We start from the raw sequence: 14,520 nt of genomic DNA on the forward strand, positions 1-14,520 counted from the left end.
CTGTATAATGACCGCACATGATGCTCCATACTGTATAATGACCGCATGCATACTGTATAATGGCCGCACATGATGCTCCATACTGTATAATGACCGCACATGATGCTCCATATTGTATAATGACCGCACATGATGCTCCATACTGTATACTGGCTGCACATGATGCTCCATACTGTATAATGACTGCACATGATGCTCCATATTGTATAATGACCGCACATGATGCTCCATACTGTATACTGGCTGCACATGATGCTCCATACTGTATAATGACCGCACATGATGCTCCATACTGTATAATGAACACACATGATGCTCCATACTGTATAATGGCCACACATGATGCTCCATATTGTATAATGACCGCACATGATGCTCCATACTGTATAATGACCGCACATGATGCTCCATACTGTATACTGGCCGCACATGATGCTCCATACTGTATAATGACCGCACATGATGCTCCATACTGTATAATGACTGCACATGATGCTCCATACTGTATAATGGCCGCACATGATGCTCCATACTGTATAATGACCGCACATGATGCTCCATACTGTATAATGACCGCACATGATGCTCCATATTGTATAATGACCGCACATGATGCTCCATACTGTATACTGGCTGCACATGATGCTCCATACTGTATAATGACCGCACATGATGCTCCATACTGTATAATGACTGCACATGATGCTCCATACTGTATAATGACCCCACATGATGCTCCATACTGTATAATGACCGCACATGATGCTCCATACTGTATAATGACCCCACATGATGCTCCATACTGTATTATGGCCACAGTTCTCCATACTGTATAATGACATACAGGCACGCAGCTCACACACATGCAGCATCACACACACAGTATCACACATACACACGCAGCATCACAAACGCAGCTCACAAACACATGCAGCTTTGACACAAATGCATCACACATGCAGCCATCACACACACACAGCCATCACACACACACAGTCATCACACACACACACGCAGCCATCACACACACACACACAGACATCACACACACACGCAGTCATCACACACACACGCAGTCATCACACACACGCAGCCATCACACACACACGCAGCCATCACACACACACACGCAGCCATCACACACACATGCAGCCATCACACACACACGCAGCCATCACACACACACGCAGCCATCACACACACGCAGTCATCACACACGCAGTCATCACACACACGCAGCCATCACACACACACGCAGCCATCACACACACACACGCAGCCATCACACACACATGCAGCCATCACACACACATGCAGCCATCACACACACACACGCAGCCATCACACACACACGCAGCCATCACACACACACACACATCACACACACACGCAGCCATCACACACACACACGCAGCCATCACACACACACACACACACACACGCAGCCATCACACACATGCAGCCATCACACACACACACAGCCATCACACACACCCAGCCATCACACACACACCCAGCCATCACACACACACACACACACACCCAGCCATCACACACACACACACACCCAGCCATCACACACACACACTCAGCCATCGCACACACCCAGCCATCACACACACAGCCAGCCATCACACACACACACCCAGCCATCACACACGCACCCAGCCATCACACACACACACCCAGCCATCACACACACACACCCAGCCATCACACACACCCAGCCATCACACACACACCCAGCCATCACACACACCAGATACCTCATACACACATGACACACACACAAATGCAGCATCACACATCTCACACACACACACACACACAATCTCCTCTGTGGTGCAGGGGCGGCTGATCAGTCCATGTGCACTGCAGCTCTTCAGTTTCTCCGGCTGCTCACAGCTCTGCACTGTCCCGGCACCTCCCCCGTCTCTCCTTCTCTGCCGGGATAGCAGCTAAGAGCAGGAGAAGCCGGAGCTCCGTGCACACACAGGAGGAAGTGAGTTGCTGACCTCTCATCTTGATCACTGCTGGCTCTCTTCCTCAGCGTGGCAGCGCCGCACACACAGGGGGCGGGGGGGGGGCGGGTTCGGTCGGGAGGAGACCCAGCATGTATAAGAAAAAAAAAACAGCCACAAACCTAAGCTACTCAGGTGCCGCCCCCTGCATTGTCCCTGCCCTAGGCACGGGACATTAGTGTCCCGCCCGGGATCCCGGGGCTGGCTGTCAAAATCAGGACAGTCCCGCGGGATCCGGGACGGTTGGGAGGTATGCTATAATTACGGTGTGAATGTTCTGTACCATATATAATACTTTATGTACTTTTGTACCTTAGATATGTTGTATGCCTTGCACTGAGTATTTTCATTTTTCTTGTTATTTTACACTGATCCTATCAATAAAAGTTGTAAAGGGCCCCCTGCATCTACCTCAATGCATCGATAGGAAAGAGTTTACCTGTCTGTCAACTCGCTTTTCTTAAGCACAAAGTTGAGGGTGCCAGAACAAATACTTAGAACACTTTGTCATGTTCCTCAAATAATTCCTGAATAATTTTGCAGTGTGGCAGGGCACATGGTAAGATTTGGTAAAAGTCATGTCTGACCAAACATATCAATTGAACAAAGCGCTCGCCAGGTAGCAAAAATCATTATTTCACCTTATAAGTAAAACCCCTTCCCGCCGCAGCCCTTTATCGTTTTTGCGTTTTCGTTTTTCGCTCCTCTCCTTCCCAGAGCCATAACTTTTTTATTTTTCCGTCAATATGGCCATGTGAGGGCTTATTTTTTGTGGGACGAGTTGTACTTTTGAATGACACCATTGGTTTTACCATGTCTTGTACTAGAAAACGAGAAAAAAATTCCAAGTGTGGTGAAATTGCAAAAAAAGTGCAATCCCACACTTGTTTTTTGTTTGGCTTTTTTGCTAGGTTCACTAAATGCTAAAACTGACCTGCCATTATGATTCTCCAGGTCATTACGAGTTCATAGACACCAAATATGTCTAGGTTATTTTTTATCTAAGTGGTGAAAAGAAATTCACAACTTTGCTAAAAGAAAAAAAAAAGCACCGTTTTCTGATACCTGTAGCGTCTTCATTTTTCATGATCTGGGGTCAGGTGAGGGCTTGTTTTTTGTGTGCCGAGCTAGCGTTTTTAATGATACCACTGCAGATATGTTCTTTTAATCGTCCGTTATTGCATTTTAATGCAATGTCGCAGCGACCAAAAAAACGTAATTCTGGCGTTTCAATTTTTTTTCTCGCTACGCTGTTTAGCGATCAGGTTAATGCTTTTTTTTATTGATAGATCAGGCGATTCTGAACGTGGCGATACCAAATATGTGTATGTTTGATTTTTTTTTTATTATTGTTTTATTTTGGATGGGGCGAAAGGGGGGTGATTTAAACTTTTATATTTTTTTTATTTTTTTCATATTTTTATAAACATTTTTTTTAAACTTTTGCCATGCTTCAATAGCCTCCATGGGAGGCTTGAAGCTGGCACCACTCAATCGGCTCTGCTACATAGCAGCGATCATCAGATCGCTGCTATGTAGCTGAAATGCAGGCTTGCTATGAGCGCCGACCACAGGGTGGCGCTCGCAGCAGGTCGGCATCAGTAACCATAGAGGTCTCAAGGACCTCTATGGTTACCATCCTGATGCATAGCCGACCCCCGATCATGTGACGGGGGTCGGCGATGCGCTCATTTTCGGCACGCAGCCGGAAGCGGTAGTTAAGCGTTTGACAGTGGCATTTAACAGGTTAATAGCGGCGGGTGAATCGCGATTTCACCCGCCACTATTGCACGCACATGTCAGCTGTACAAAACAGCTGACATGTCGTGACTTTGATGTGGGCTCAGCGCCGGAGCCCACATCAAAGGGGGAGACACGACATGCGCAGTGCTAGTACTGCGCATGTCGTGAAGGGGTTATTGTTTCAATCTATGCAGTCTTTTTCAAGCTGCCATAAAAACATCATGATGCAATCTTATATACTGTATGCATTACATGTAGCAATTAGCCAATCATAAAATAGATACTACCACACAAATTCAGCAGATTATAAATACTCCACATAATGGACTTCAGTGCAAAAAAAAATTAATATAGATATGAATAAATATCTACTGTCATGGCCGAAAGTATTGGCAATCTTGAAATTGTTTCAGAAAATGAAGTGTTTTTGCCAGAAAATTATTGCAATTACGCATGTTTTGTTATATACATGTTTATTTCCTTTGTGTATATTGGAACAACACAAAAAAACAGAGAGAAAAACTAGTAAACAACTTTGTTTCAAGCATGTGATGCTCATTCAAACTCACCTGAGACATAAAAAAGCTGGACTACAGTTTCCCAAAATGTACTTGAGAAAGCAAATTTCTTCTGGGAAAGCGTCTTGTGAACAGATGAGACCAAGGTAAAACTTTTGGTGAAGCACATCATTCTACTGTTTACTGAAAATGGAATGAGGCCTACAAAGAAAAGAACACAGCACCTACAGTCAAATATGGTGGAGGTTCAAAGATGTTTTAGGGCTGTTTTGCTGTGATTCTGTGCAATGCATAATGAACAGTATTGCCACCAGGATTTTCAGGGCCCCATACTGACAACATTTTTGGGCCCTCTTGACACTTTGCCTACGTTTCACTTCACCTCTGCTTCCACCCCTTGAACTTTCTACAGTCCCACCACCCACTCTTGGAAAGAATCCACTTCTGCATCAAGTCCTCACTAATCACACATTAACTGTTCCCATCAAACACCATATCACATAGATAGCCATCAGCTTTTGTTTTGGCCAAAAGATTTTTTAAGCCTGCCACCATGGCAATGTAGATTCTTTGGGCAGGGCCTTACTCTACTCTGATTAAAAATTTCTTAAAATACCCAATACTCTTTATCACTGGTAATGTAATAGAGGGGAGATATGTGTCACTGCGCTTAATCGCGTCAGTAATATGAAACCAGAGTGTTTTTCTCCGGCACACTATGTGTTATGAGGGTTAAATTAAAGTTTAATACATGGGCTGTTTTTTTTTTGTGGACATTTATAGAGTGGGGAGATGTCCACCTTATCTTCACCTGCACCGCTGTGTTCTGACAGGACCTGTGTGAGGTCACAATCATGTAGTCACATGATGGAAAGAGTCACATAGTCTGAGGTTTAAACAACTGGGCTCTAGAGGCAGTCTTTGGTCAGCAAGACTGGAGAGAGGATTCTCCAGTGGTTTGTGTTTTGTGGAGGAAGGCTGCAGAGATCCACAGCTCAGGTGGGAGAATCTAGCGAGAATCTTAAGGACAACTATTAGTCGTATACTCCATAAATTTGGCTTTATTGGAGAGCAGCAAGAAGAAAGTAATTTTTTAAAGTAAGCCATAACAAGTCTCTTGTTGCAGTTGCAAAAAGTCAAGCACAGCTAGAATGTGGAAGAAGATGCTCTGATCAGATGAGACCAAAGTAAAAAATTGTGGACTAAATGCAAAATGCAATATCTGATGGAAAACTAACACTGCCCATCACCCTGAAATCATCATCCCCCCCCCATCAAACATAACTGCAGCAGCATCATGCTGTGGGGATGCTTTTCTTCAGCAGGGACAGGGAAGCTGGTCAAAGTTGATGAATGGAGATAAATACAGAGCAATCCTAAAGGAAACCCTGTTATAGGCTGCAAAAGACTTGGCAGGTTAACCAACAACTCTAAACATACTGAGCTACATTGGAGTGGTTTAGATCAAAGTATATTCATGTGTTTGAATAGCCCAGTCACAGTCCAGACCTAAATCCCATTGAGAATTTGTGGCAAGACTTGAAAATTGCTGTTCACAGACGCCTCCATTCAATCTTACTGAGCTAGCGCTAGTTTGCTAAGAAGAATTGGCAAAAATGTCAGCCTTGTGAAGTGCAAAGCTGGAAGAGATATACCGCAAAAGACTTGCAGCAAAAGGTGGTTCCAGAAAGTATTGACTCGGGCGTTGAGTTGTATACAAATGCATGTTATAATTTTCAAATTTATATTTTTTAAAAATTTAGAAAACCATGTATCATTTCCTTAACATTTCACAAATACTTGCTACTTTGTGTTGTGTGGTGAAACGCTACCTGAGTGGGTTGGGGAACATTCGCTTGGCACGGGATTTAAGCACTCAGGCACGGTTTCTCCACATAAACAGTCTTATTCGGTTTATTAGACATCATAAACCGCATCACAAACAGTTCATTACATAGATCAACGGAACACATTTACCATCGACAGCCTGTTCCAATGGCAGATCCGTGTCTGTCCATAACCCCTTCTTACCTGGAGTTACCTTACAGGAGCTCCGGCTCCACACACTGACTCCTGCCAGTGCTGGTTCACAGGGGAAAGCTGCCTCACTGGGATCACCATCCTTGTGACCAGGGCACCTTGGATAGTCCAGACCCACAGTAGGAATTGTAGCTTCCCCAACACAGAAACCGTCTCAGGCTCTGTAGATGCAGCCTCTCCATGCGCTTCCAGGAAGTCCAACCACAGGCACTTCCAACACACAGGCCATCAGTCCAAGGTCTCACCAGGTGCTTGCAGGACTCCAGTCCATCTCAGGACAATCCAACACCCTGACTGTTCCAGGACTTACACTCTCACCAGGTGCTTGCAGGACTCCAGTCCATCCCAGGACAATCCAACACCCTGAGCGTTCAGGACTCACACTCTCACCAGGTGCTTGCAGGACTCCAGTCCATCCCAGGACAATCCAACACCCTGAGCATTCAGGTCCACAGTCTTTCTAGGTGCTTCCAGGACGTCTCCACTCCTTGGAGACTCCAACACCGACCACCAGGTCCACGGGCTCTCAGGTGCTTCCAGGAAGACTCCACTCACAGGAGCTTCCAACACCGACCGTCCAGGACCTTGCACATGGACCAAACAGATCCATTCACTCTGACCATGTGACCAGACCACAGTTACATTATATGGTTGTAACCACTCCCCTAGATGGGAGTATGTGTGGTTACCCAGTCCTGCCCAGCTCACCAGCTAGCCCTATAAGCCCGTCCTTATAAGTAAACACAACAAACTCTTGTGGAACTATAAGTCCCAGCATACCCATATCATTTTGGGCGTACAGCGCAGAGCACCTCTGCGACACATACCGGCCATTTACAATCCTGCTGGACTTTGTCTCATCACCATAATTATGCCTCCAAGCGCATCCTGAAGCACACACACAGCACCCCCTGGCTGTAACATGGGTTACCGCACCACAGTTGGTACATCACATAAAATCCCAATACATTTAAGTTTGTTGGTGTAAAGTGAAAAAATGTTGAAAAGTTCACAAGGTATGAATACTTTTTCAAGGCACTGAACACTTATTTTATTTTTGTAGCTGAGTATGCTTGGATATTTTATATGTTCATACAAGAATAATTTTTACATAATTTCCTGGAATCTAGTTTACTAATATTATAACTATGCCGGAACAGTGATGGAGAGTGCATGCACTGATACATTGTAGAAGACCTCAGGGTCTGTACGATCAGCGATGCTAGGTAGGGAGAGACACTATCCCCAATTTATGTGGAACAAACATGCATACTTAGCCATCATAGACACCAACTTAGAAGCGATGTGATTACTGCTGCTGGGCAGGGAGACGCTATTCCTCTTTCATGTGTAACAAGCATGTACAATCAGCCAGTACGGATACCGGCTTTGGGATGGATGTTCATGGTAGTATCGTTATTTATATAATTCGATTATGATTCATCTCTCATCACAGATCATAGATATTCATTGATATCAATGTAATATTGATTGTACCAAGGTCCATTATGTGGGGTATTTATAATCGAATTTGTGTTGGCATATACAGCTCTGGCAAAAATTAAGACACCACTGCAAAATGTTCAGTTTGTCTGATTTTTCTCTTTTTTGGTATATTTTTGAGTAAAATGTAAATTGTTCTTTTATTCTATAAACTTCTGACAACTAGTGATGAGCGAGTGTACTCGTTGCTTGGGTTTTCCCGAGCACGCTCAGGTGACCTCCAAGTATTTGTTATTGCTCGGAGATATAGTTTTCATCACCTGCATGATTTACGGCTTCCAGATACGCTGAATACATGTGGGAATTCCTTAACAAACAGGCATTCCTCACATGTATTCAGCGTATCTGGAAGCCGTAAATCATGCAACTGAGGCGATGAAAACTATATCTCCGAGCAATAACAAATACTCAGAGGTCACCCGAGCAACGAGTATACTCGCTCATCACTACTGACAACATGTTTCCGAATTTCCAAGCAATAAAATGTTGTATTTTTTTCTGACAAAGAAAAATGGTCAAAATAAAAAAAAACAGTGCTTTGAGACCTCAAATAATGCAAAGAAAACAAGTTCATAATAATTTAGAAACAACAACACTAATGTTTTAACTCCGGAAGAGAAATCAATATTTTGTGGAATAACCATGATTATTAATCACAGCTTTCATGTGTCTTGGCATGCTTTCCACCAGTCTTTCACACTGCTTCTGGCACAAAAATGTAAGCAGTTCTTCTTTGTTTGATGGCTTGTGACTATCCATCATCCACTTGATTACATTCCAGAGGTTTTCAATGGGGTTCAGGTCTGGAGATTGGGCTGCCCATGACAGGGATTTGATGTGGTGGTCTCTTAATTTTTGCTAGAGCTGTATAGTCTATGATTGGCTAATTGCCATACTTAATGCCTATGTAAGATTGTATCTGTATGCTTTTTGTCAGCTTGAAAAAGACCACATAGGTTGAAATTAGCTGTTTTAGTTTTATGGAGAAATAAATTTATTTTTTTTGTTACTTCCAGGTGAACACTATCTCCAATTGATATATGTGCATCAGTATTTAGGGGATTTGTAAAGTTTTCAGAAAAAATGGCACTCCATAAAATCAATTTCTTTATTTGAAAAAAATTAAAAATAGATAGATGTCATGCGCGGTGTGAGTGATATGCACTCTTAAATGGGTTGTTCACTACTGGGGCAAGCCCTTCTCATACCTCATGTTTGGAAAAAAAACACTTATATTCACCTCCCGTGTCAGCACTCACGTTCCTGGGGCTCACATGATGTTGTTACGTCACGCGAGTCCTACACCCAATCAGCACTGGCGTCACTGTCCCCGCCTTCAGACAAATAGAACATCAAGAAAAAGTCAGTGCAGTGTAGAACTTGGTTTTATGGAGTTCCAGATTTTCTGAGAACTTTACATTATTTGAATTGGAGATAACAAGGAATCCAGAGCACCCATGACACAAAGGTCACAGTCTCACCTCTATGGACATAACATGCAGTGATAAGTTCCTTTTTCTTATTCTTATCAACGGATCTGTTGAGCGTATTTGGACTTTTTGCCTCCTTGAGCACTAAGTATGCTGAGGACAAACCATTTTTTGCTAGTCAAGTCTACCAATGATCTCGCAAAGCTAACTGTAGGCAGTAAATGTGCAGGAGTAGAACAGTGGAGCTTTGCATCTATCCCAGGCATCACGGAATAAGGGCCTTATACCCGGCATAGATGTGGAGTACTGTATGTCACAAGCACTGATTGAAATTCAAAGGAATGGAGCACACTCAGCAAATCATGTGGTGCAGGCTGTACTTGGGAAGAACCCAATACCAGTCAAATAAGCGAGAAAACAGCCGCACTCTCTCGGGTTATAGCTTGCAAAGTGGTGTATTTATTCACATGTGTTTGACATTCAAATATATGTACACATACAGCAGGATAAGAAAAAAAGTGACGTTTCGACCCAGTTCCGGGTCTTTCTCAAACTGCAAGTAAACATAAAATACAATTAGTGTTTATGTACATAGAGCATAATGCGTGAAATTAATATTTACAACTATATATACAACTGTAATCACTAATAAAAATTCCATGAGTCCCCTTGAGGTGAAGGATCTTTTTGAAGGTACAATAGATGCACTGCAAGTCCTTTCCCTGGATTGCCAGTGGATATACACAGTATATGGATGGTTTTGTACCGCGAGATTTAGGACCAGAGACATAATAGTGGAGAGAGTTTGTGTGGTCAAAATGAATAATCTAGGTTGCCCAGTGGTGAACTAAATGCATAGTGGTATATAGTGGATGAAGTGGATGAAAACCTAGTGCACTGACCTGAGTAGCTGATGCTGTTTGAAAATTTGAAATTAGGTCCCAAAAGGGGCTGCGGGTAGAAAAAGGGGGGATAAGAGGGGGAATCCTTAGTAAGGAGAAACGAGGTCTGTGTGGTATGAAGGGAAATATAGATTGTGGGCAAGTTACCAACCTCCTCTTGGTGTGGCGCTGGGGTATCCTGCTTCCTGGAAGTGTGTGGGCTAATGTGAGCATTGTAGCTCCATTTATAATGCCTGCTGGCCATAAAGTGAGGTCATGTCAGGGCGAGCTGTGGAGCACAGAGTGCGAGCTGCATGGATTGTGTCTAGGAGTCAGATGTGATGTAATGGCTGGGTTGCCTGCATAATGCTGCTCATACTTATAAGAAAGGCCCAGAGTGTGTCGGGAGTCCACCTGGGTAAACTGCTAATGTGAAACCCCATAGGAAATGCATATTGAATATAAATAAAAAAATAAAAATAATAATAAACAATAAAAATGGAAAAATGGGAATAAATATACATAGACTGTGGGATGGAAAAAAAACCTGAATAAGCCCCAGTGTAGTCCATATTGGAATAGAAATATAGATTTATGTCTATAAAGGGGTACCAAAGCTAATAATTTCGTAAACAAGAGAAGGGGAGTGCTAAACTTATGGAGCGAAATAAAACAATAAGAAAAAATAAGAAAAATAAGAAAAAATAGGAAAATTGATAAATGAAAAATAAGGGGATTTGAAAAAATGAAAAAAAGAGAGATGGAGCTTTCTATAACTTACCCAAGGCGGGTGTTAGGAATATTTAGTCAGGTCAGTGTGTCTGTAAGAATAAGTGAAAGGTTAGAACTTAGAACCAAAGCAATAGCTCTAGGATATTTTGACCACATACGTCAACTACTAAATACATTTTCTACATGTAGATTTCCACATAAAAGAACAGTTCAATTTTCAAAATCACGAATCACATTACAGAGTATAACAGACACGGCAGTTCAACCCTGTGTATTAAGATAGTAAGTCTAACTCCCTGTTGAGTCCCTTTGGCGTGAGGGTTTGCAATGTGTGTATCCAATAGGATTCCCTTTCTTTAAGTAATCTGTTGTGGTTGCCGCCTCTCCTTGGTCTCTCAACCTGTTCCACAACCTGGAATCTCAGTTGTGAAACTGAATGATTAGCTGTTGCAAAGTGTTCTGGAATGGGTAACCAAGTTTTTTTGCATCTGATTGTAGATTTATGGCTGGATATGCGGTCACGAACGTGTTGTGTTGTTTGGCCTATATAAATAAGGCCGCAAGGGCATTTAACCAGGTATACCACAAAATTGGATTCGCACGTAAAGAAACCCCTTGTCTTATACCTCTTCCCAGAGTGGGGGTGAATGACATCCTCCCCTCTGATAACGTTTGAACAGCATGCACAACTAAGACATGGGTAAGTCCCCACCCGTTTTGAGCCAATGAAACTCTGTTTGGGTTGTTTTATTAGGCTACCTATGTCCGCCCTCACCCATTGGTCCCTAAGGTTTGGTGGTTTTCTTTTGCACATGAGTGCTGGATTTTTGAAGGCTTCGATGTCGGGGTATGACCTATGGAGAAGTGGCCAGTGTTTATTAATGATGTTGTAGAGTTTAGGCATTATCGGGTGGTGGGTATGTACAAAAGGAATGCGTTCGGGTTTAACTAATGTGGTACGGGAGGGTGTAGTTTCAAGGGCTCTCAGTTTCTCGGTGATCAAGAGTTGTTCGGGATACTTCCTATCTCTAAATTTGTCGGACATCTCATTAAGGCGAGTTTCAAGTAAACTCTTATCAGATACAATTCTTTTAACCCTTTGAAATTGGGAACGAGGCAGACTATTTTTTGTAGATTTTGGATGACAGCTGGTGTATAATAAAAGGTTATTAGAATCCGTAGGTTTAGTGAAAATATCCGTCTCTAGTTTACCTGTGTCGTTCTTTATGACCATTGTGTCCAGAAATGAGATTCTAGTCAAGTCCCAAGTCAGGGTGAACTGGAGTTCAGGTCTAATAGAGTTGATAAAGTCATGGAAAGAAGACAGGCTTTCAGGGGTGCCTTCCCATAGACAAAAAATATCGTCTATGAATCTGATCCAGCTCTTAGCATGAGTTCTGAAAAGTTCACTAGTGTAAATGTAGGTGCATTCAAATGCATCCATATATGAGTTTGCGTAAGCGGGCGCCACGTTCGCGCCCATGGCGGTCCCGCAGGTCTGCAAATAATACTGGTCGCCAAAAAGAAAAAAGTTGTTACATAAGACAATTGTCAATAGGTCTAGACAAAACCGTTGTGAGTTATGTGATAAGTCAGAAGTTTTGAGGAGGTCCTGCACTGCTTGGAGGCCTAGGGGATGCTGTATGGATGTGTATAGGCTTTTAACATCAAAAGTGGTCAGGATACATTGTGGCGAAAGGTTATGAAATCCTGCAATAATCTCCAGAAAGTGGCTTGTATCCAGAATAAAGGATCTGGTTTGTTTTGTGAGAGGTGTTAGAATCTTCTCTAGAAAAACGGACAGTGGGGACAGAATGGAATCTGTGGAAGCCACTATTGGTCTGCCAGGGGGATTTGTGAGGGACTTATGTATTTTTGGCAGGATATAGAAAACGGGGGTTACAGGGTGTTGATTAGTTAGAAAAGTTGCCGTTTTTTGGTCTATTGTGTTTGAAGTCAAGTATTTGTTTAATGTAGATTCTATTTTCTTCTTAATGTCACTAGTAGGATCGTGGGGGATTTGTCTGTATGTCTCTGTGTCAGACAGTTGGTTCCTGATTTCCCTGATATAGTCTGTTTGATTCATGATAACTATAGCCCCTCCTTTGTCTGCAGGTTTAATAGTTATAAATTTATTGTTTTTGAGTGACTGTATGGCTTGTTTCTCTAAGTCTGAGATGTTTTGGCGTGTCGGGAAGGCCCCCTTGTTGTGTTGTTCTAATACCTGGTTGATGTCTCTTTTGATCAGGTCTATGTATGCCTCTGTAGCGTGGTAACCTCGTGGTGGGTTGAAGCTGCTTGCATTTCGTAGCCCTACCATAGAGATGGAGAGTTCAGGAATCTGTGGTGTGGCATCCCTTGCTGGTGGGTCTTGTTGAAGTCCGAAATATGTTTTTAGACGAATGCTACGGAAAAAGCGCTGTAAGTCCTGATCAAGTCTGAATTTATCCCACGAAGGGGTGGGGCAAAAGGAGAGCCCCCGTTGGAGAACAGTCAGTTCTGATGGGTTTAGCGTATAGTCGGAAATATTGACAACTGAGTTGAGAGTCCTACCTGTGATCGTGTTGTCATTCGTTCTGGAGCGGTTGTAGTGGCCCCTCCTGGTCGGTCTCCTCCTGTCGTTCGAGGGTTGTATCTCCTGGGCTGACGTCCTGATAAAAAACGAGCCTGTTGATGGCTGCTGGTGGATCCTTCGCTGTCTGAACTGTAGGAATCTGTTCTTCTGTTGCCATAGTTTCCACGTCTGTAGCCCCCGCTTGGTGAATTGTTCCATCTATACACACGGTCCTGTTGGTAATCGTCCGAATCCCTCTGAAACTTTGCTCTCTTCTTCTCTTGTAGACTCTTTCGGTTGTCTTCGATGATTTTGTCGGTTTTGCTTTTCAAGGTTTGCCAATCTGTGGTAGATAAAGTGGAAGTTAGCTGTTCTTCAATCGCGGACACCTTTTTCTCAGTTTCACTGATTGCTGTATAAAGAGAGTCAATAGTTAATAGGATGATATCCAGTGAGCATTTATTCAGTATCTGTTTAAATTTTTCACAATAATCCGGGTTATCTGAGAAAATCGTGGGGCGCAGATGGCATCGGAGCCCCCTAGGTATCCTGCTCTGCCTGTAATACTCTGCCAAAGTAATAGAGTGCAGGTCATAGGACATCAGTTTTCTTCGTTCTTTTTCGTAATCTCTGGTTCTAATTTCGTGGGCGGGAACTTTTAGAAAATCGCCCGGGTTCGTGACCTTAGAAAGGATTCTTGTAGCCGTTGATTCATCGAATGCAAAGGTCTGGGTTGTCATCGGGGTGCAGGTGCTGCTCTCAATTTAGACGTAAATTCAAAGGAATGGAGCACACTCAGCAAATCATGTGGTGCAGGCTGTACTTGGGAAGAACCCAATACCAGTCAAATAAGCGAGAAAACAGCCGCACTCTCTCGGGTTATAGCTTGCAAAGTGGTGTATTTATTCACATGTGTTTGACATTCAAATATATGTACACATACAGCAGGATAAGAAAAAAAGTGACGTTTCGACCCAGTTCCGGGTCTTTCTCAAACTGCAAGTAAACATAAAATACAATTAGTGTTTATGTACATAGAGCATAATGCGTGAAATTAATATTTACAACTATATATACAACTGTAATCACTAATAAATC

The 14,520-nt window shown here is 42.9% G+C and overlaps 1 protein-coding gene across 1 annotated transcript; it reads right to left on the minus strand.

Annotated features, from left to right (window-relative positions):
* Positions 1-10,917: 10,917 nt before the first annotated feature.
* Positions 10,918-14,506, minus strand: LOC143781183 (uncharacterized). The gene is made up of 2 exons (XM_077267671.1): positions 13,422-14,506; positions 10,918-10,957 (listed from the first exon to the last, which is right to left on the minus strand). The coding sequence occupies exons 1-2, from the start codon at positions 14,160-14,162 to the stop codon at positions 10,949-10,951; spliced, it is 750 nt and encodes a 249-aa protein (XP_077123786.1). The 5' UTR covers positions 14,163-14,506; the 3' UTR covers positions 10,918-10,948.
* Between the last annotated feature and the right edge of the window lie 14 nt (positions 14,507-14,520).

Source organism: Ranitomeya variabilis, chromosome 6 (genome assembly GCF_051348905.1).
Source record: "Ranitomeya variabilis isolate aRanVar5 chromosome 6, aRanVar5.hap1, whole genome shotgun sequence".
NCBI lineage: Eukaryota > Metazoa > Chordata > Amphibia > Anura > Dendrobatidae > Ranitomeya > Ranitomeya variabilis.